The 23,959-nt window shown below is 39.5% G+C and overlaps 1 protein-coding gene across 1 annotated transcript in view; it reads left to right on the forward strand.

Moving 5' to 3' along the window:
• The window catches only part of agap3 (ArfGAP with GTPase domain, ankyrin repeat and PH domain 3), a 133,747-nt gene that overhangs the window by 93,484 nt on the left and 16,304 nt on the right, over window positions 1–23,959 (forward strand). The window contains exons 12-14 of the mRNA XM_059343758.1: window positions 6,356–6,505; window positions 12,960–13,115; window positions 23,730–23,884. Of these exons, the coding sequence (XP_059199741.1) occupies window positions 6,356–6,505; window positions 12,960–13,115; window positions 23,730–23,884 (461 nt within the window). The remainder of the gene's footprint in view (window positions 1–6,355; window positions 6,506–12,959; window positions 13,116–23,729; window positions 23,885–23,959) is intronic.

The raw sequence follows: 23,959 nt of genomic DNA on the forward strand, positions 1-23,959 counted from the left end.
TGATTGGATTTAGGGGTTAGGATTAAGAGTAATTAATACTAATTAGCAAAGTGATCCCCGGAGGGAGGCGGGGTCCTTCCTTGGCTGTGAAATGGGCACAGTGTTTCCATCGCTCAGGCTAAAGCTAACCGGCTGAGCGTGCCAAAGACGGGTCGGCAGGGACCATTAGCACTGTCCAGGCAGGTTACTGTTAAACCTGGCCAAGGTGCTGCCACTGCTCAACAGGTTAATCAGTCAAAAGCAGGAAGATGTAGGAGTTTACAGAGCAGAGGACATTCCATCCCAAAAACTGTTAACCTTGAGCACTGGGTTGAGGAGAGTCATCGGGGCAGACAAAGGGCCTTGAAAAACAGATTTGGGGATAACAGCACCAACTGGTATATTTTCTTTGTTGTTGGAAAAGACTTCTCAATGACAAATTCCCAAGATTTCCAGTTGTCATCCATTTGTGCATCAGGGAACAATGTGTGGGAGATTTGCCTTAATCTCCACTTAGGAAAAGAAAGGTTACAAATCACATCAGGTCTCTCTCTGGGTGGAGGACCCTCTTCTGATTATGCGATCGGGATTTTGATTTCATTAGACGTGCAATTGATGAAGGGAACAAAGGGGTAATTTTTCATTCACGGCGTCCAAATCACAAGCCTTGTCTGTGCCTTTGGTAATTCATTCATTCCTTAGATCTAAAGACCTTTATAATCACTGGGAGAAGAGGGATAGCGACGGAGAGAAGGAGGGGCGGAGTGGATGGGGGAGATGGGAAGATGAAGAGGAGAGGCTGAGAAGACAGAGAGTAAATGAGAGAACGCATGCGCCCATGAGTTTGCCAAGCGGCCAGGTTTAATTCCTTTGCTGGGTGCTGAGCGGAACCATTTTAAATATGATCCTCCCTGTTAACACGCATCCTGCCGTGTCACCGGCGACAGATACATTGTATCAAAGTATTAATGGGCCCAGTCACTTTGAATCAATCCTGTGGGGGAGAGAGATGCATGTGGAAGAGGTGGAGGTTTCAGGAAAGTGTTTAGCTCTTTTCCTTCTCACTATGTGCTACAATTTGTCTCCAATTCTAATGTATAAACCAGTAGAACCGGGGGCAACAGACTCACTGACCAGCAGGGCCAACTGGAGGCTGTTTTTTCACTGTTTTTTTAACACTGGTGCGATCCGGCCTCTTGGTTTCTAACCTTTATTGTCTGATGAACCCTCTCAGCCATATCAGGCCTTGTCTACACATATACAGATATTTGTGAAGCTCTGTTTAAAAACAACCTTTGTTTAACAAAATGTTACTGTCCACACCAGAACACAAAAACGACTACAAATGCTTGCTGGGCCAGAAGGTGGTCATAAAAGCTATGTCAATGATGCATCAAATACCAGAGAAGAAGATTCAATAGACGTAGTAGATGCTAGATTATAACCACTGAGTGTATTTACAGGAGGGCATGAGCCGCCTTGTTCTGTCTCTGATTGGCTGACCCTAATATTCTTTATTCCTTCACCGGTCTCACTCTTCATGACTGAACCTAACCAACCCAAACAATAATAAAGCAATAGCAGCTAATTATTTGTCTATTTATTCATATTTTATACCTATTTAGTTAACATCTAACATGGCCTAGGGTGCTGTGGTGAAACCAAAATATGACTCTTGTGGATGGACGACGAGGTGGAGTTGCTGCTTAGTGTCACCTTAAAGTACCACAGTGTTGTTCTGGCAAATTCTCAATACACAAAGCAACAATGAGCATGCATACATTGAGGAGATGATGTCATTATTTCCCAAACACTAACCACAGTAACCAGAGGTTTTTTTTAAATCTACACCTTTTGAAGGCAGTTTAAAAAATGTCTGTTAAAGTGACCTAAAACTTAATTTGCATGTGGACGAGTAGTCAAGATGCAGAGGAAAATATATTATTAAAAAAAATATCTTTATGCGTGTAGACAGGGCCTCAAATAATCTCCAGTACTCTGTTATGGACAACACCCATCATGTTCCAAAGGACTGATTTCAAATGTTATTTTCACCGTAATAATTATACTAAAGTAGACATTTTAAGGTTGATATGTGTCATGCTTCAATTTGTACTACTTCCACCAGTGTCACTACCAGTGGCATAACCTGGATGTTTTAACCATTTACTCAGCACTTTTAGTTGCCCTGACAACTGTAGCGGTCCCCTATGGGGGCACACATACCCCTGGTTGGGATTTGTTGCCATTAAGTAATAGTTTTTATTAAAGCCATTTGGTTTGTGTGTGTGTGGCATAACAGCAGTTATGGATAGGACTGGCAATATGATACCTTCTATGATACAGGGGTCACGAACCAAGATATTTCAATACTGTAAGCAATATATTAAGATTTTTTAAGCCAATTTTAGGAAACTGCCATAGTATATAGAACACACCACAATTATGCATAAAATCTACACAACACAAGTTTATTTTTTTATGCAGTCATAAAAGTTGGATCTGCAATTGCATTTCTGAAAGTCCCTCACAACATCAGACACTGTGGCACTACTTTAGGTGTTGTTTGTCTGCTGCACATTTCTGCATGTAAAGTATTATTTAAAAATAAATAGTATTGATATAGTGTCGCAAATTACAATTATGCAAGGCTCAAGTGTATCAATATTTTCTCACACCACTATATATTAGCTTAAAATGGCTGCAAGCAAGAACAAAGCATTAAACCAATAACTAAAGAACAATTTTTTGAGTTTTAGATTTGTCCAAAAAAGCGAGATATCTAGATAAGTAAATAAAATAGGGTGGTATTGTTTTACACACGGGTTGAATAAAAAATCTTGAGGTTGGTTTAATGCATACAGTTTGTTTAGGTACAATAAATATGCACAGATATGAGTATGAACGTCTGAGTGACTTGTGTCGGGACTGGCTGCGGCAGTGGTGTCGGGGGGCGGAGGGGGATGTCTGGGCGTTGGTCAGGATGATGTTGGTGGATTACACACAGCCGCAGATGATGTGCTGCCCGGCCCACATTAGCATGAATGCTTCATTATCCCACTACTTGTACATAATGGCAACAACTCCACGGAGGGGTCAGGCCTCGTCACGGCTCATCAACCCACTGACGGCCCGGCCTAAAGAGAAATGAGAAGCAAGGCAGCGCTGCTCCCCGCTAATCCATCGCCTCTACTTAACACCCCAGCCCTGGATAGCCTGCAGAACACACTATATGGCTTCTGTTATCTCTTTATACACATGATGATACAGTCAGCAAGAAGGGCTCATAATGGTGCTTTGTAATTTTTTGTATTTTTTGTTAAGAATCGTGCAGGGAGTGTGAGTGAACTATGTTTTGTTTTAGAAGCAGCTGTGTAGCAACAAAATAAGAACATTTTAATCTAATTGAACAGCAAACTTTCCTCATTGCTAATAATGGTTTTAATTATAATATTTAGTTGCCGGGGTGAACAAGTATTTTTTTATTTATTTTTTTTTTTTTTACCACAATGTACAAATACTCCATTCAAGTAAAATACTGTCATCAGAATGTTACTTCAGTTGAAATACAGCAGAAAGTGCAAAAGTTAAAGTACTCATTATGTCACAGAATGGCTGCTGTCAGTGTTGTATAATTAAATTTTCGATTATTGGATTATTTATGGTGAGGTATAAAAGCGCAAGAAACATCTTTAATCTTGCAGGTTGCCGAGGTGGACCCAATTTTTACTGCTTTACACTGTTAGTTTTAATCAACAACCCAGATTATTAAAAAGTAAGGACACTTTGAAAAATGTAAATAAGACAAAATTCATCAAATTTAGAATCCATATTTACAAAATCACAATTTTATAAGTTTGGTCTTTGTACAGTTTTCAATTGAAAATATGTCTTAAAGAATTAACAAATTGTTGCATTCAGTCTTATTTACACTTATTTACCTCCTAATATTTTGGAATTGTGGATGTATAAAAATCACGCCTCGTGATTGTCAAATATTAATTTGTAAAGTGACTTGTAGCGAAAGCTGTCAAATAAATGTTAAGTAAATAAATTGGGTAAAAAGTGGAATAGAAAGTTCCCCATAAATATACTTCGAGTACAGTAGTTGTGTTAATATACCTATTTACTTCTCTTCATGTCGTGCAATTTCCCAGAAAATATCTTGATTGCTGTTGAATTGTTACTGCAAATATAATGTTGCAATATTTATCAATTGAGATTAGACCAAATTAAAGTTTAAGATATTAAGCAAATGTTGGGAAAGTGTAAGAATGATGTCTCTGTTTTGTAGGCAGATGGACTTTATTAAGCACCACTATAATGGTTTTTGCAGTAACTTCTATACTCCTAAAACATTATTTTGCATCATAGTTTTTTATTATTATAAACATATGATGCATTAAAATAAAATAGTGCTTGATGTGCTTTTGTTTGATGGTCAAATCACCAACACGATCACTATAGTTGGCAACAATCGGTATAAAATCGAATCATTTTTGACCTCCAATTGTCAGTTGTCAGGTTCCTCCCGTCAGTCCAGCAAAGTGCCTCTGCTGAAGCTGTAAAGCGTTGTGGAGTCAGGCCTGGCTGGAGCTGCGAGTACAGTGTGCTCTTTTCATGCCACAAGCTGATTATTTCTCCACTGTAATTACATTATCCTCCCCTTTATGCAGGAGTGGTCTCTGGGGACTAATGGATACAGCCATGTATAATTCATTAATCATTAGCATCCAATTTGACAATTAGACGTGATTGTTGAATTTTAAATATCAATGTAACTTGCCTTGTAGTTATCTAACAGTTTTTCCCCCCTTTCTCTTTTTAAGGCAGCACAGAGTCAAACTTTGGAAATAAAGATATCTTTTAATAGTCAAAAAAAAAATAAAGAATTATCTTTTGAACAATGAGGTGTAACATGGAGTCAGAAATGACACGGTGCTGCTTTTATAAATCATATTTTTAAATATTCCTTTCTTAAATTCGGTAATGATAAGCATTTTTTATAGAAGTCATGAGCTTCTTTTATGTATAATTCATCTGTCACTTTTTAAAAACAAAGTTTCACATTTTCTTTTCAGTACCCCTACTCTTCGGCTCTGTCTCCCCCTCCTCTCCTTCTCCTCCTCCTCCTCCTCCTCCTCCTCCTCCTCCTCCTCCTCTGCTCTGATTTCAGCATGCTAATTTAGTCAGTGCTCCTCAGCATGATTCCCTCGCTCTCTCTCCCATTCTTGCTGCGATTCTGCTCCCTCCCCTCTGGGACCTGAAGATTAATATTCCTGGGCCCAACAAGATAATTACTGATACTAATTAGACATGATTATGTGAATTTGATACACTTATTACTCTAGATAATGAGTAGGACATATTATCCTAACAAGCACCCGTGCCGCTTAGTTTACTTTACACACGACCCACACACTATATTTTCTGTTATTGTCACCTCAATCAGAAACTGATATTCTCTTGTAATTATTGAATAAAAGGCCTTGATGTGCGATACCTGTGAGATGAGAAAGCATTGTTAAGAAAATCAGAGATATGGCTTGTTTTCCAAAACAACTTTAACCTTTCAACATCTACGTGCCACATTAAATCGTATTGTTTCTAGAATGCAGTGGTGCAGCCTGAAAAATAGTTATTGTGTCAACTTTTAGGGTGAAAATACTGCAGAAATTAACTTTTCTGACAACTAAATGTATTGATAAACAACCCATCTTTACTTGCACTTCATACAAAATGTGTTCTTATTACCCTAAATTTCATTATATTTATTTTTCAGAATAAAATCCCACAATTTCGGTTAAAAAAAAATTGCATTACATGACAGTTCTATTCAGTTTGATGCGTTTTAAATCTTAAGCAGTGACTGTGATTCCCCGCACATGACTGGAAGTGTATCGATGAGTTTTTCAGAGTAGTTAGGGATGTGTTGTAGCGACTGCTCGCAAACAGGAGGGAAAGACCCCACATGGCGCAGCCTAGCCCATGAATTAGTAAAGAGAGCCAGGCGTCCGCGGCTCGCCTGATTGGAAGTTAGGGAGCGAATGCCTGCTGACGCCAGTGGAGATCGATGTGGCAGTCAGAGGGATGAGGCGAGATAATTAGCGTTCAGAGTGTATCTTGTTAATTAAGGGCTAATTAGAGGCAGAGGCGGAGGGAGAGGGGTTTCTTGTGTGTGTGTGTGAGGGGGGTTGGTTGACAGAGGGATGTGCACAAATATGGTGGCAGCAGCAGCATTGCAGTGCTGTAGAAACTAAAAAACTCATCATTATTACTACTTATACAGAAAACAATCCAGAGTTTAGAATTCAAACGGATGTAGAGAAAAAAATCTGGATTCATTTTCTCATGTCTGTCACTTTTTTTTTTCCAGGTGCTCCTCACTCCAACAGTAGCTCATCCCTCCAGACGGGCGCGTCATTGTTTAGCGGCAGCAAAGACGGCATGCACCAACGCTCCTTCTCCGTGTCCAGCGCTGACCAGTGGAATGAAGCCATCAACACCAGTACAAGCAGCGGAGCCCGTAAGACCTCCAACCTTTTTTTCATCCAGAGCCTCACCAAGCACAGTGCAGGCAATGTTTAAACTTTACTACTACAAAGAATTAAAACACAACTATAAAAAGGGGATTCAGATTCGATGGTGTGATGGAGACGCACTTTCCCCTCAGCTTCTAACACAAGCCTCATTTTCATAATTAGGTGATCAGGGCTGTGATCGCTGTGACCTTTTTGGCTGCTGCTCTTTGATAGCAGCGGCGTGTTTAGAGGAGAGCAACAGTGAAGGTTAACTTTCTGCCATCTCCACTCGCTGCCTCTTTGTCACATCGCACCTTGTCACTGTACTTGAGTGAAGTAAGATAATATATTCACCATGCATGTCTACACACACACCCCCATCCTGTCTTTACCTTCCATCTTACTCTTATCCCCCCCTCCCCTCCTTCCTCTGTTTTCCTCTCTTTTCTTCCGAAGAGGAAAATGAATGCTTTTTGGGGGAACCATTCATCACCAGTTATTTCCCTCTCTTTGTGGTTGGCAGTAAAAAAGCACTTAAATGCACATCAACAGAATAACAGTCATTTCCATGCATGTTTGCACTCTGGTAGTTCTCATTAGCACGGCGGCGGCTCCCCCCCTCCCCATGGGCTCCCAGGGGCCCCGGCAGTTTAAAGAGCGCACTTTACGAGCGCTGCTGGAGTCCAACTGCACGGCCCTCGTGGTTCCGCAGACAAGCCTGTCTCTCATTTGGAGCTGCCAAACGATCAATTCTGCCTGGACGCAGGCACTTCCATCACCCCCTACCCCTGTCTCCCATCAGCAGCATGCCCAAAGCAGAATTACTTAGATTCGTGGGGTCCTCAAATAAATGAGCGCGAGTGTGTGTGAGTGTGTGTGTGTGTGTTCTCGCTGATTTTCTTTCTGAAGCTGTTTGTATGTGAGTTTTTTCCACGGAGCGTGTATGTGGGAGAAAAAAGGGGGCTTCATACTGGATGTTTGTGAATGTGCGGCCGGTCTGCAAAGGACAAATAGGAGTTCCTAAACGTTGTATTGTGAAAATAAGGAGGCCTAGAATTTCCCATTTTCATGTTTGGTAAACTGAAAAGCCCTCAATATTAACATAGCTCATTAACCAGCATCCAGTCTTCAGCTAAATCAGATCCACACTTTGCTCCTTTATTCTGTTTTCTTCAATTATTTTCATGCTACTCTTAAGGTAACCACAAATGAGCTTGAATGAGGCAAATGAGCTGAAAATAATAGTAGAGACGTTGCGTCAAATGATAGATATGTTGCTCGTCCTTGGGATGGAGTGTCTCTGTAATCAGTGCATAGTCAGTGCAGACAGTTTAGGGCTTGTAATGTTCACTTGAATCTTTGTAGCTTGAAAACTTTCTCCCAATATCTTGTTTTTATGTCTTCTTAGGATTTGAGAATTGGAATTACAGCAGCGGAATAAGTGTGCAGTGTAAAGTGTGACTGGACTATCAGAAAACATAAACTTGATTGAAATGCGCCCCTCTTATCTTTCATCGTAATGTGCCTTCAATAATCAATAGAGGGTGTTCCACAGTGAAGGCTGCTCATGTTTTGCCATTTGAATTGACTTGAACCTAGCCCAATCACTCCATTATCCTTGGTGAAGGTTGCAGGTTAACATAAAATGTGATTCTGAGATGCAAAAACAGCAGATTGATGATTCACTGGAGAATGAATGCATCTTAGCCAGGTAACCATTTCCATATTATTTAAAGAATGTCCTCATTTGTAAAGCTATTGAGCAAAGGCAGAAGCAGAGGTAGTAACGTCTCTTGAATATTGAGCGCAGATTTTTGATTAAATCCCGGCCCAATTTTTCTATTGCTTGCATTCATAAAGACACCCATTCTTAATGCACCGGATGCTTGTTTAGATCCCGCTCTCCTTCGTACACCTCAATCTCTGAGCCTGAATTAAAAGCAAGAGGCTCAAACAGTCGTCTGAGCGGCGTGATGGGTTCGCTGATGACAATAACTTAAGTCATGGTCAAAGTGTGAGTAATGTCACATTTCCAAAGGCGAGAGATGACTGTAGATCAGTGCTCTCAGTGGGTAATGATTCAATAATTAATTCAATAGCATCCCATTGTTCAAAGACTGTGATATCATGGTTCACAGTTCTCATAACCAAGTGATATAATGCTAAATCCCAACTGAAAAACTGAGTGTATTTTTTTTCAGTAAGATTTTATTAAACAAAAGTAGCCAATATATTTTCATTTGAATATGCAAATGAACTGCAACTTTTCTAAATAATAACAAAATTAATAAAAACATGTTTTTTATCTTTTCAGATGACATTAATTATATATCTGGTAATGTTTTGAGAAGAAGTACATATTTTTTATTACATTTTTACATTTTTTGCTATTTTGAAGTAAATTCATGGGGTTCTCAGGGATATCACTTAGCAGTTCTTATAGTATGTTAAATATATTGGTAGGATAAGGGTTAAAACATAAAAATATACTTAGTGGGAAGTCAATTATCAATAAATTAATCTGCAACATTTATGATAATGAATCGTTGCAATCATTAAAACATAAAACATTAATAAACAGAATAAACAGCTTCCAGCTTTTCAAATATGAGGATTTGTAGTGCTTTTTGTTGTCATTTGAAATTAAATTAAATATCTTGTGGGTTTTAGACCGTTGGCCTGACACAATAAGCAACTGGTAAACACCATTTTAGGCTCTGGGAAATAATAATGGGCATTATTAAAAACAGATTTTCCAACATTTTATGTAAAAACCTAATAATAATTTGTTTGATTTGTAAATATTAATAGTATATAATATACATATTATAGCATATAATAGTTCTTGGTTGCAGCCCTAATAAGAAGTGCAATATTTTAAATTTTTACCATATGATTTTAATATTAAATAATATTGCATGTTGACTGTTGTATTAGTTATATATAGCCCACCTTAAGCCCTCCATGAAAAGTTTGCATTCTTTCGTTCCTACAAGACTTTTATGATGTAACTCTGCTATGTGGTAATTTATATATAAGTGCTTTTTCTCCGCTAAGTTTGCCTATCACTTAATGCACAGATAGCCTTTTCCTGTGGCACTGTGTTTTACACCTTGGCCTCCCGATGCGAGGGTGATAGCATGTGGGGCGTTTGATTTCTATGCTAGGCCGTAATGAAGTTTGACATTTAGTTTGGAGAGAGCAGCAGAGCGCGATCAGGCCTTGATTAGTACGCTCTAATTGAGGATAATAAGGGGGAGGCGGTGATTGTTTCTAATTTTTGCCATTAATTGCAGCCGTTGGCTTTGATTGAGGACAGGCAGGGCTGCCATGTCAAGGGGCCTGGCGGAATCATAGTGCTCCTCACCCGGAGCCTCTTGAATAACAATGAAATTACCCCCCCCCTCCTCCTCTTCATCCCCCTTCTGCCTCTCTCGCTCTCTCACCCTTTTTTTATTTTCATTCATTCTCAGTTGGTAAAGGCAGGAAGCTTTTAGCGGCCCCCTCTTTGTCTCACCCGTAGTCTTCATCCTGGAGCATGTTTAAACTGTCATCTCCGTGGTGGGAGTGTAATACACTGTAATCACAGGTTAGGCTGATACCTATTCTGCTGCCCAGGTGATCTTGGCTGAGTGGGAAAGAGACTCCTGATCCCCAGTGTGCTTCATTACGCAGCTTGGTCCTGATGGCCCTCATACACACTAACAGCTAGCTAATAATGCCACAGTGAATACTCTGCTCGCAGAATCAGTCCAGTTCGAACTTCATAATTCTCAATTTAAGAAATATAATCTAGCAGTCATGCACAGTTTAGAGCTGAAAACCACTTAAAGGCAGGAGACTTTACATTCTATAAAACCATTAGGTTTCAGGTGCTTTGATATTGTTGCTCAGTGATGTGTACTGTATCCTTTCCCTGCTCCTATACCTTCATGGTACACACTTCTTAAAGCCTGATTGGTGCAAACAAAAGGAGGAGCATTGCATGGTATATGTTTCAGGTGCAGGATGAGCAGAGCCAGGGTCATTTTCCACAACATTAGGGGCAGAAATTGATAATTAGAGGTGTTTATGACACGGTTGGGGCCCCTGAGGGGCAGCCCTCCCCTTTAACCTCAAGCGACATTAAACAAATGCTGGCTGTCACGTCGGAGGCAGGTTGGAGCTCGAGTCTTCCACCCGCCATACGGAGCTGTGCTGGCGGGACAGACGCTGGGATGGAGAGGGAGGAGGAAGCAGAGGGTGAGGGGGGGGTGCACATGGAGGACCCCTGTGCCCCCAGCTGTCTGAGCTAGCTAATGACTCGTCTCAGGGGGGCTGTTGTAAGAGAGCAGGGAAATTGAAACAGACGCCTCGACTAGGAGCTGCTACATGTGTGGCTGCGTGCTGCCATTCAAAACACCAGAGAGCTAATGTATGTAGTCCAGCACAAGCACCAATGTTATGTTTATTAATGTGATGGCGTAGAATCAATATTGTTTTCCAAGTAGCACTTAACTATTTATATTGAAATATTAATACTTCTTTATGGATTGGCCCAATTTAAGATAACTGTAGTTATATATTTTTCATTAATGACATTCTTATTAGTCTCATTAACATTAATCTCAAGATGACTACAGACATAACAATGTGTGTCTCAGGTGTTTCTCTTATATTTTGCCCATGCTCCAAACAATGCATCCCCAGGCCGAGAGCTCCACTCTCCCCCCACGTTAGCATCTTCAGTCCCCTGCTGAGCCCATCTTACTCCTCCAAGACAGCCCCATCTCCCTAAAGGTAATGACCGAATTAGGCCTAATGTTGTACACTGGCTAATGGCACAGTGCTGCACATTATAGCATGTGCAACTGGCAACGACAACAGCAATAATCCCTGAGCCCCTTGTCCTCCTGCACTCCACCCCTGGGGCTGGGACGGTGCACAGGGAAATGAATGGAGTTTGCCACACTACAATGAGCTTTTGATGGGAGACAATGGAGGAGGCTGCCAGCACCACACAGGGTGGTAAGAGGAGAGCAATATGGGGCCCATCTACCGGCCCTCCCTCCCTGCTTCCCCCAGGCCCCTGGCCCCCGCTCCCAGATTCATAATGGCATCCGGAGGGGGAAAGAAGGGAAAGTGATGTCAAATGTCAGGAAATCAGAAAGATGGCAAGCTGACAACCCCCTCCTCTCGTCCCATCCCTCCTGTCCCTTTGCCCAACGGTAGCACAGGTTAATATCACATTTATAAAATCACTTACAAGAAACAAAGCCGGCTCTTAGCCCCCTGTCACTCTCAGACAGTCATATAGAGAGCTTTGCCGCGGGCTAACTTAGGTAACCATTTGTTCACTGATAGCCCCGTACCTGTCCTTCACTCTATCTAAAGCCGGAGCCACGCCGTTACTTTGTGAGCTGTTTCCATCTCGTACCAACGTGGAGACATTTTAGGATGTGACAAGTCTGTCTTTACTTTGCATGAAGTTTTCAATAAAGCTCATAATTTCATTCATTATTCATTGCTCAGTGTCATTCCACAATGATTCATGCATTTGATACATAATGATACATTTTCTGAGTTGAATAAGTTAAATTGAAGCTGCCAGCTGAGTTTGTTTTTAAAGGAATAGTTTCACATTTTTCAAATCTGACTCCTTTTTATACTCTGCCCATGTAACATAGAGGTGTTTTGTTTTTTCCCCGCTGTCACACATCTAAGTCTTCATACTTGACCTACAGCTTCAGCTGAGTGCAATGAATGCAATTAATAGCAGACTAATCAGCAGTCCTAATTAAGCACAAAAAAAATCTTCACCCAGAGCCAACATCATGCATCAATTTCTTCCTATTATCTTATAAAATATATATATTTTTAAATTGGACACTCCTGGACACTCTTCAGGTCATGATTTATCATAGCAATAAATATGACCCAATTAACCTTCATTTTTCTGTGTTCTGTGTGTCCTTTCATTTTCCTCAAAAGAAAGATAAAATCATTTTTACCATACCATTGATATTATTTACTAGTTTGTTTCTAAAAAAATCTTAATTAATACAAAGTTGCATTAATACAAAATATTTAATACATTTTTTATTAAATAGTAAAATTCAAGATTTAATTTTTATAACCACAAACAACATCTATTTGAAACAAAAATGTGCATCATTTTCTACATGCTTCTCTGGTAAATCAGCCAAAACGCTTTTCAGTGTTTAGAAACTTTTAAAATGATCTGAAGTAGAATTTGCTGGTTCCAAACAAAGCAACTCAACTCTATGAGAGATTCATGGAATATCTTATTTACTTTGGTGTGTTTTAATGTCACTGACTGCAGGTTGTGGAGTTAATATAAGACTGTAGATACAAAGCTGAAGCTGTGACAGTGAAACTTAAACTATCCAAAACAGAGATACAACCTTATTCATTTAACAAAATAAATAATAGCTGTTTTCCTTGTTTGTGTTTTTTCAGCTAATGGAATGAGTGATCCTGCGACTTCCAGTGTGGGCAGCGCAACGAGTCCTAAACTTGAGCCACCTCCTTCGCCACACGCCAACCGCAAGAAACACAGACGGAAAAAGAGCACGGGCATCACAAAGCCAGACGGCTTATCTGCAGGCAACGAAGGTACAACACAATCACATTGCTCCAGATTTGAAATGACAAAATCTTCTGAAACAAAAAACACTTCTTCTATGGAATACACTGCTGCCGAACACAAAAATCAATTACTTATAACTGTGTTTCCAACCAGCTGTTTTCTATTGTTTAATATTTGATCAGCGCTCTTTTTATCATCTCATCATCTTCTTCTGCAATGGTTTAATAGCATCTGATTGATTAATTAGTACAACCAACTAATCATCTCAAGGAATCAAGTCCTAATGTTTGCATAGCAGTGGTGGGAAGAAACATGCATTCATTTTTGTGTTTCTGTTGCTGATTTTCTGTAAATTTGGTTAAAAGTGATGGAAAATGGGACTTAGATAGACGTCTTAGGGCAAGATGAGAAAGAGTAGTTTTAGCATCCTGGGGTTGCTTTTTTTATTGTTTTAAGTACCCTGAAGGCCTCAAGTTGGGGAAAAAACTCAACTTAGCAGCAGAAAAGCACCAAATGTTTACTACATTTCCCCCCATTGTCTAATAAGATGAATTGAAAGACAGGCCTTCTGTGGTGGTGGCGAGAATAGTTTTAATGGTTGCCTAACAAGAATAAAAAATATTCTTTTTAAAGACACAGAAAGCTGCACCTTTTTTTTTTTTAAATATAGGCTCCAACAAAAAAAAGGCAGTGGGATTTCACTCACCTCTTACAATCTGCAAAAAGTGCTTAGTCCGGGGCCCTAAACAGTCAAAAAGTGAAGTTTTCTGCAATACAAGAAAGGAAATTAGGGGGGAAACTGGAAAGAAATGTTTTTTTGTTTTTTTTTACTTAACAGAAACATGTCTTTTTCCTGTGCAGTTACCAATGTGTAATTCACACTTATCAGATGTCTCTGAAGTACATAAAGGTGTGCAGTTTTGTCTCTCTCTGTGGCCTCCTGCACAGTGCACACTCACAGCCCCCCATTTCTTTTACGGTAGTCTGAAAGGCCTGATCTCCAGAAGCCGTGGCCCTCCTCAGCAGGGGAGTGGCAGTCGGCTCTCCACCCAATTAATAATGATTCTCCAGCCCAATGATGAATGGAGTACCCTAATTGGATGGCATTGTGAAAACACTGGGATGCATTTCAGAGGCCATAAAACTGATGTCACCGGAGCGGGATGATCAATCAACAAGATTGATACGCTGGATAACAACAACAATGGCATTGACGCCTCCTAAATGGGGCTTAGCATTTATAATCATTATACTTTTTTATCATGGACTCTGACAGCTTCTCTTTAAAGTCTGAATGGGTCTGTTGACCACATTGTTGTTTAGAGTGAACATCATCAGCATCTCAGAGATAAGTGGTGTGAGATAAGTGGTGCTGGTTTTGTTGTTAGATGAGTATGTGGTCGGAAAACTGGTGAAAGTTCATCTCAGATCTGACTGTTTTTCAACATTTGGCATGGCCTCAATAAATCTACAGAAGCAGTTTGCAGCTCCTAGGATAGTTTTCAAGTGTAGGGTCTATTACTTCTGTTTTATTTGACATTACTTCGCTCTTAATGGGACTCTCCTGACAGAGTTACACAGTCCCATTAAAGCCTTGAGTGAGTGATGGCTGGCATCATCAAACTTCACCAAATCTCATCGATAAGTGCCCTACAGAGAAATAATTGAAGTCAGATGACTCCCGGACTTCCTAAGGAGGAAATCTAAGAGTAATCAGACTGGAGGAGGCAAATTCTGAATGTTTCTCACGTCATCAAACACGCACACTGTTTTCTATCTCTCTCGTTGTTCTCCGCATGGTTTTCTATTAGCATCACCTTGTCTGTTCTGCTGAATGCTCTGGAATACAGACGTACCGCTTAAATATTGGATTCACCCAAGTCTGGTGATGTGAGTTGTGTCTCCTGTTGAAGGAACAGAGAGAGACGAGAGGGAAAGGAGAGGAGAGGTGGGATCCTTGAATAAATTGCTATCAGTTTATCTCATTTACGGGGCAATCAGAAGCGTGCAATGCAGGCTGAAATTGAATTTTAGTAGTTCTGAAGCATCATAAATCAAAACAGCCTGCGCGTCTTAAGGTGAGAAATCATCTTGGTCAACATGGGACGTGTAGGATGTAGGAGGGGGCCTTGAGAAACTGTTGCTGCACCATCATTTCCAAATATGGCAGCGAAGTACTTAGCGAGACCCATCTACATCTTAGACATGTTTTATGAACATTCATATGCTTATGAAAAGATAAATAACAGACAGTAATTGCAGAGAAATATCCTTTACTGAAAATGTTCAAACAGGCTTAAGGCAAGCTTTAAAATCACATTTTAAACATTGTTTTGGCCTTAAAATGCATTTATTTCAAATGTTAAGCTCTTTTTATATCTAATCAATTTAAATCTGTGTTTGGATAATGAATAAATTATCTGTTATGTCTTCAATGCTACACTTCCACCGAGGATTTGCACACAATGGACACAGTCCCTAATATCCTATGCACTGTCAGAGCTGTGTGGTGTAATGAACTTCTCATGTGCTTAAAGAATGATGCAGGATGCATGGCGAGACAACTGACAGCCCCGTAATGTGTTTCCCAGCAGCCGCCCGGCGACGAGCTTTCTCGGTGTGTCGCTCGCCATAAACCCACTGGAAAATCGATGGCCGATAAAGAGTTGTGTTCAGGGGGAGCCCCCTCTGATTAATGCAGACTGTCAGGGAGCATCATTAATGTATTTCTCTTTTAAAGAAAGTGTATCAAATGCTCATTGTTTTGGGGGTTTTAGCTTGTCCAATGTGAGCAGAAAGGGAGGTGCAGCAGGAACTGTGACGAGAGGCTCCTTCTTGATTCTTCCAGTTTTATGGATGAAGATATTTACTTGTGCTAAGGTCACAGAAATCAGGGAGAATACAGGAGTTAAGTGTTTGCCTGAATGCTTTTCATGTAAAGAATGTGCTATAGCCTTTATTTACATGCACAAGATTTGATTTAAAGCAATTTTATAGATAGACTAGGAATCAAACCAAACTTGCATTTTTGCCCACAGTTCTAAAAGAAGATAACAGACAAAAGGAAACATTATTTCTACTGCACTTCATGCCCTCTGTGAGCTGTAATGAACTCAAATATGCTGCTGATTATTGTGTTTGCAAAAGAGGGACTGGGGTCAATTTATTTTGACAAATTACATTTTTGAATCAATTCTTCCCCAGAAATTGGTTTATAAACCTCTTATTTAATGAAAGATTCGACAATGGATTCTAATCAAGTACTTTTATTTTTGCAATTTAAATTTGATTGAATTTAAAGTGATTGAAAGGACTCCTCTACTGGATTGTCTCAGCAATTAGAGAGACAGGAAAATTATTTTTGCGTTTGGAGAAAATGGACTCAAAACTCAAAAACAGATGTTATCTTTTGTCACATAGTAGCTGAGTAATATGTGATGTGCCCTTGTAAAATCAGTGGAAATAAAAATGTAGAAATCTCAACTTATTTGCTCAGTATAGACAAAATCTTCACATTATTGCATACAGTCCACGACCGTTTCAACCATGTATTTATGTGTAAGTGTTATATATAAGTGTTATTCTTCCTAAAAGCTACATAGAATCAACTACTGCACCTTTGCAGATGAACTAATATGTTTAAATTAACATATGAATATGAAGAATATTACGTTAGGTGCAAATTATTAATAGCTGGGAGTCTGGGACTATGTACGCATACATCTATGAGTTCATGCATTCACACACACACAACTTCAAGAACACTTAAACCTACATGCCAAATTTCAGTCTTCTAGGGCGAAAATGGAGCCTGCGAGAGGCATGGGCAATTTTAATATACTACTATTTAATATTTGAAATGAGACAATCCTGTTTCTGTATTTGTTTCTCTCACCAGACAAGCTAAGCCAAGCTAGCTAACAGCAATATAAGTCCTCTGTTGATCCCTTACCCTGGCAAGCATCAAATAATCAATTACCCTACAATCAAAATTTAATATAAAACAGCTGGTAAAATAGTGCTAGGGATAAGGTTAGGGTGGAGTGTAAATGTACATTAATTGATGTGGTTATGAATTAATTCTGTAAACTTTATTTTTCAATTTAGATGTGGTGATGAAGGCTTTGAGCAGCTGGAAATCGTTGGTTTAGGCACCTTAAAAGTGCTTGAACAGCGCTCAAATTTAACTCTTAAAAAGTATACACACCCTGCACACACACATCAAACATAAACTCAGTGAGTCCACTGGGATCACTATCATAGTTACTAGCAACTGGACAAGGAAGAATTGAATGAATTAGCTGCAATAATAAGAACTGGCCCTTCCTTACCAAAATCACCACTTTGCAGTTGAATTGTAATGTACAGAGCATACACCATCTTAACTAACAAGGCTGCAGGCTTAAAGGCTGAGAGATCATTTGAGTGCCTTAACAGTACTGCGAATGATTTTACTCTTCTTTAATTTGACAGTAATAACTTTTATTAACCTATGTCTGCTATGGGTTTTCTTTAATAACCCTTGGCAGGCTTTACATAAATTCTGCAGGTTAAGATCAGGTGAAAAAGTCTTGACTCGAACAAGGATTCATGGTCTTTTCATGCTGACACTACGAGTTAAAAATGCATCTACAGTTGATCAAAAATGTTGTTAAGTTATGTGTTGTCAGTCCAGCTTAATCCTGTATCCTATTGTCCTGCACCTTAGTAAACTAAGGGTTAATATCCTCTGGAGTCCAGCTGAGGATTAGGAAATGGAGGTTTAACTGCCTGTGCTAATGGTGGGTGTTTATCTCAATACTTTGTTTTGTCACTCCCCGACTCGCTCTCATTTCCGAAAGCTGTCCCTGGAGCCTCCACTCTTGTAATGGCTTAGCTTTCCGAGCGCCACAGTATGGAGGGAAAGGAATAACAAGATTCTCATTTGGGCTCCGTACACACTGCCCACAGATACATGTATAATTGGCCCTGTTTCCATTCTGCTCTGTTGTTAAATGCACTAGCTATTAGCGTAGTGGTATTGGTGCTGATTTCATGTGTTTGTTTATTGTTGGAAGGTGTGCTCCTTGTTTGTTTGAGAATGTGCATGTGAATGTGTGTGTGTGTGTGTCAGCTAGATAAAGAGTGTGCTCTATCTCTCTCTCCCTCCCCGTTCTCTTCTTTCTGAGTTTGGTCGTGGTTCCCCTGGGGCCCCTGTCGCAGTAATGGCCTGCTCCTGATTGCTCTGATACAGGTTAGGAATATTGGCTTTAATGATGTGTAAAATGAGCAAGCAGTGCCTGTGACATTTACAGATGGCACCGCCTTGGCCTGTTCTTCCCAACTGCTCGTTAATTCACGGGAACGGCAAGCACTTCTTTAAGTGACTGCCTGATGCATGCACACGACACAACACAACACATCCTACACACCAAAACAATAGCTCACCTTGTGCACCTCTGCACCTTGTCATCATTTCAGCCAAGTGTTCACACAAATGGATAAAAAAAGGAGTCCTCAAGGCTAAGAAGTGTTTGCTAAGTCCTCTCTAAGGGTTCGTCACACCGGTCTCCAGAGGTCTTTGAGAGGCTTAGATAGAATAGATGCTGCGTTGCTGCCCTGCCGTATAGACGGCACAGCTGGGCTCAGCACCAAACCCCCCGAGGTGCTAATCTGGTCCACAGGTCCTCGGCTGTGCATCTGCTGCACGTGCACAGCAATGGAGGAATCACCGTCCGCAGGTCACCCCCTTTTCTTTCAGGTTCTGTTGTAATTTGATGTACAACAAACATGTACAACATGGAAGATGAACTCAAGATCCTTGATTCCAAGTAGCAGTACAACAATGTATAAATACTCCATCAAGTGAAAGTCCTGCACTAAAAATCCTAGATAAGTAAATGCACATAAATATCAGTCACTATACGCACTTTAGGTATCAAATTAATTGTGTGTGAAATTATTTAAAGGGGACATATTATACTCATTTTCACATTCATTTTCAGATTGGGGGTTTCCTACTAGAACATGTTTACATGCTTTAATGTAAAAAAAAAAACACATTTTTTTCGCTCAATTTTAGTTCCTGTCTCTTTAAGCCAGTGTTTCTGGGTTTTCTTCATTTGCACTCTCTGTGTCTCTGCACGGTCATTGCAGCCGGTGAATGACTTTATACCTATATGTCGTGTAGTTGTGACATCACTACCTTTCTGAAGTCCAGACAGCTCGTTAAAAGACACAGTTTCTGAATACGGGCTGGGTGCATTTCTCGGTGGATTGAGTGTTTTGATACTTTCACAGTAATGATATAGCACCCAGACCTGCTTTATTCCCCAAAAAATTACACGTAAGTCCCTCTTAGTACAATATAGGAATGTTGAATAGTTGTTATTGATGCATCAAGCTAGATGAGGTAGAGCTGATACTTTGTATATTGTTTCGATATTTTGGTGAGATGATTTAATGGGTGGTTAAAAAAGAAGAAAACACACTTTGCTACACAAATTTTTATACATTTTTGCTAACTTCTGAAGTATTTGAGAAGTTGATGTCTTGGTGCTTGAACAGTTGAATTCGTTATATTTATTGATTTACATTTAAATTAAACCAACAAAGAGATAATTTTATCGTAGCTCAGTATTGTACATAGAGGAAAGAAATTGTGTTTCCCTTTTCCCAGTCCAAAGCAAAAGTATACAACTGAAGATACAACATAGGTGCAGATCAAAGGTACAAAGATAGTTTTGGAACAAGATGCAAGCATATAGTCATGTATATGACAAACATGTCGTACAATAACACAGAAATATAAATACAAGGAGTGTAAATATAAAGTTTAAAATATAAAGAGTATAAGTCAAACTTTGCAAAAGTGCCCTCTTGGGTGCCCCCATGATGGAAAAAAACATGACCCACTTGGTGCCTTCAATGAAGAAAACATCATGCAGTGCCATATAGGCAGCCCTACATGCTAAAAAATGTCCATGCTGGTGCCCTTTTCTTGTTTTTGCCCCTTAGACAGGCTCGGTCCGTCACTGGCAGATGGATAAAGTAACATGATAAAGCACAATACTTCTGTAAATATGCAGAGATACGTTCCACCAGTCAGCAAATGTCAGAAATGCATTTACCATCTATTTGTATATCTTGAAGCAATAATTTACCGTTAGCGAAACATTCTGCTTATTGAAGTGCGGTGGTGCTGCTGGTACATTAGAAGCCATCAAATATCTGATGAATAACATCTGTAACTGGGAGGTTCCCCAACAGTTTTATGATCCATGTAAATGGTGGACGAAGACGTGTATCTTTATCTGCTCCTTCCTCTTTGTAGCTCTATGGCCATTACGCTCTAATTTCCTTTTTATTATGCTGTGTTAATTAAGGAAAATCATATTTCGCTCATTCTTCACAGTTGGCTCCTCCGTTGGCTTTAAATTGTGTTCTTCCTTGTCCGCCCACTGGCAGAGCTGTGTTAATTTATTTGTAATTGGCAAGAACTTGTTGATTGTAGGCTCGCAGATAGATCTGGTCAGGAGGTTAATGCTCACGTTAATGTGACAAGGTGATCGTTCCTCTGCTAGCCATGTGCTAACTGCAGCCATTGAGTAATAACAGAAGCGCTAATGGCCCTTTTACAAGCTCATCATGTCAGGTGCCTGTAAGATAGCGGTGATGCCTTTGACACATTGTTCATGCTCAGATTTACCGTCTCTGAGAAGACCACTTTGACCTCAGCATCATGCTTACATGATGCAGAATTACTTTGGCTCATGGAGGCTGAATTGCCACACTGTGGACGGCATTAAAAAGTAATATCAGCGTGCTGGAGCTGCATGCAATGACAATACCGGTGTTACACATAAAGCTTCCTGCTGCACATAGTCCTCTGTCTCTTTAGTGGCTACACTATGTCTCACGTGTGCATTACTATGCATGGAGAATTAGATTTGTTTTCCCTTGTATACTCATCAGTTTAAGAATCCAGCCATCCGTTGCTTTTTTAATCTCCATAATGAAAGTGTTTTAATGCCTCCAATTTATTGCCTGGGCAGCCAACAGAATAATTAGCTTTGTTCAGGTTTTTTAAAAAGATGAAAACACAAGTATAACAACATTTGAGTCTGGGAGCCACAAATTATAATCAAATGCATTAGTTATTGTACCTCCAGTTATATTGGACATGAAAAAATTGATTTCTGCTGTATGTTTTCCAATTAATCAAGTTTTTCTTTTAAATTTAATTTTCTTTTTTTTTTCTCCGTCACTTTTACGCTCCTTTTCAACATTTTGATCCATCAAATAGAGATTTTTCGGCTTCAATCCCCACCAGTGCTTTAAGATGTAACACCCACATACATACTTTCTCACTGTAAGTCTAAATAAAGAGGCATCCAAGCCTTTATTGATTCTCTGTGACCTGTAGTCGATTCCACAAACTAAATCAGATAATTGAAGTCGGTGTCGAGCTAATTGGATTATTGCTTTCCCCCTGAAGAGATGGCCCTCCGCCGCAGCTCAGGGATTGCTACACCAGTAGCGTCCGTCAGACATCTGTCATCTAACAGCACAGGGCTGCGTCTCGCACCAAGGAGGCTCAATTGATTATAAATACAAAGTGCAGTAATTTCTTTGATTAGATGATTTGTCTGATGATCTTATCATCATCAGGTTGTCATTATTTCATAAATACGGACATGATTTAATATAAAAAAAAATTAGACACATTCAAAATAATAGAATAAAATAATAAAAGTATAAATATATTTTGCACATTTCACTAATTAATTACATTTTATTGTAACTTCTATTAATTATAAAGCTACAAAGAGAGAAAAAAAAGCCTTCCCCTCGTGTCTACTTGTCTCCAGTCCTCCAAACATGGTTTATGCAAATGAGATGACTATTTGCATAGACATAATTAGGTAATTACAAATCATTTGGCTATGAGCTCAAGCATGTGCACAGACCAGAGATCTTACACGAGTCACATTGTACAGTACGGAGTTAATGAATTGCTTCTGAACAGCAGAGCCATTACAACATGTGTTGGAACATATGTTGTGTCAGACCTCTCGTTTGAAAACGACAGGTGACATTTTCATAAATCTTAGTTAAACACAAGAGGGAAAAACACCATTTTCAAAACCTGTTTTACAAGCAAAATTAGATTTTTTGTGTATCATTATTATTTTATACTTAAAAATGCATTTAAGACAAAAAGTCTTAAATGTAAGGCTGTGATACTATTTATAAACATTATTAGACTTATATACTGCATAGCAATAAAAACCAATGCTTCTCTTATTCAATACATAATGTCCTGGAATAAGCATTTAAGATAATACTCACTCTCAGTGTTCTAATTTACTAAAAATGTAAATTAAAAGTCTAGTTTGTTTTTTTATAAAGTGCTAAAGAAAAGGGACATAATAAATTTGACTCTGGTAAATGTGGGGCATCCCAAAACCTGGACTGTGTTTGAAATTGCAGAAAAACATGCTATTCATACTAAGTATGATGGAAATTGAACATGTAATGTGTTCTAGCTGCATAATATGTGGAGTTCCTTTTATGCGCAGATGTGTACTAGATTATCAATAATTTCTAAGTATGAGACAAACTATACCACCTGAAAATGCACTGAGACTCTTCAGAGTGTCCAATGGTGGACTGCCAGGGAGATGCTTTAAATAACCGTTTGATAAAATCATTATGAATTATGGCAAATGGCGCTAAGGTACAGTTAAGAGAGAAAAGCGGGAGTTCACATATATTATGTATGTATAAAAAAACAAATTGCCTGAGATGTTTGATGCACTCGTAATGCATCTCTATGGGCTTTTTGAAGTTTTCAGACAATCGTTGCCAGTTTACATTGTTTTTCCCTGTTGTCCTCCTTTTACATAAAGCCTTGGTATGCAAATAAGTACCTACTTCCTCTTACACATTGGTCATACGTAGACAGCAGTTGACTGCCCTGATCACCTCTGAATATGGTCTAAACTGTCGGATCCCTATGCATCCTGTGTGCATTCACACCTGTACTTAAAATCTGTCCACTTGTGATCAGAACACTCAAGAAGCATGTTATTGCCAGGTGTGAGCAGGGCCTCTGATTGCCTTATTTTTCATGGAAACGGCAGCTGAGACTCATGGGTACTGTAGCATATACTGAAATAGTCGACAAAACATAATTTCTCAGAAAAAAAGTGGAAATAACTATATAAACATTTTTCTCCTGACCACTTTTCTTTTCTTGTTTAGCCGCTACATTTATTTATTAAGTATGAGGGTTTTATAAATATGGGCAAAGTGTGAATTAAATGCTAAATGCAAAATCACATTCTCTTAAATCATAAATGATTTTGTGTTTTGCTGTTGACTAGTAATGATCTTTAAAGTTAGTTGACTCCAGCAGAAAGGGATGAAACTGTATCCTAGCATTGATAAGTTTTTAAGATTTTGAGGCATTGTCAAACAGCTGTGCACGGGAGCACAGGAGAAATCATTTGGATGTTGCTGAGTTCAACAGAAAGCTATTTCATCGTGCATTCGTGCATGGACGGGCCTCGATCACTGAGCTGTGTCGCTGTCTTGCAGAGTCAAACTGGCCTCTGTTTTGCCTAAGTGCTAATTCATTGTTGATTTGTGTTTTCCAGAGCAAGAGGATTCCTTTGAGTTCATCATTGTGTCGTTGACGGGTCAGACGTGGAACTTCGAAGCGTCCACATATGAGGAGAGGGAGCTGTGGGTCCAAGCCATCGAGAGCCAGATCTTTGCCAGTCTGCAGTCCTGCGAGAGCATAAAGAACAAGGTACAGCAGGTCACGGAAGATAAGAAATATCAGCCGGACCGAGCGGGATTGAAGAGAATCATCTAATCATAGCAT

The sequence above is a fragment of the Centropristis striata genome, chromosome 11, assembly GCF_030273125.1.
Source record: "Centropristis striata isolate RG_2023a ecotype Rhode Island chromosome 11, C.striata_1.0, whole genome shotgun sequence".
In the NCBI taxonomy this organism is placed as follows: Eukaryota; Metazoa; Chordata; class Actinopteri; order Perciformes; family Serranidae; genus Centropristis; species Centropristis striata.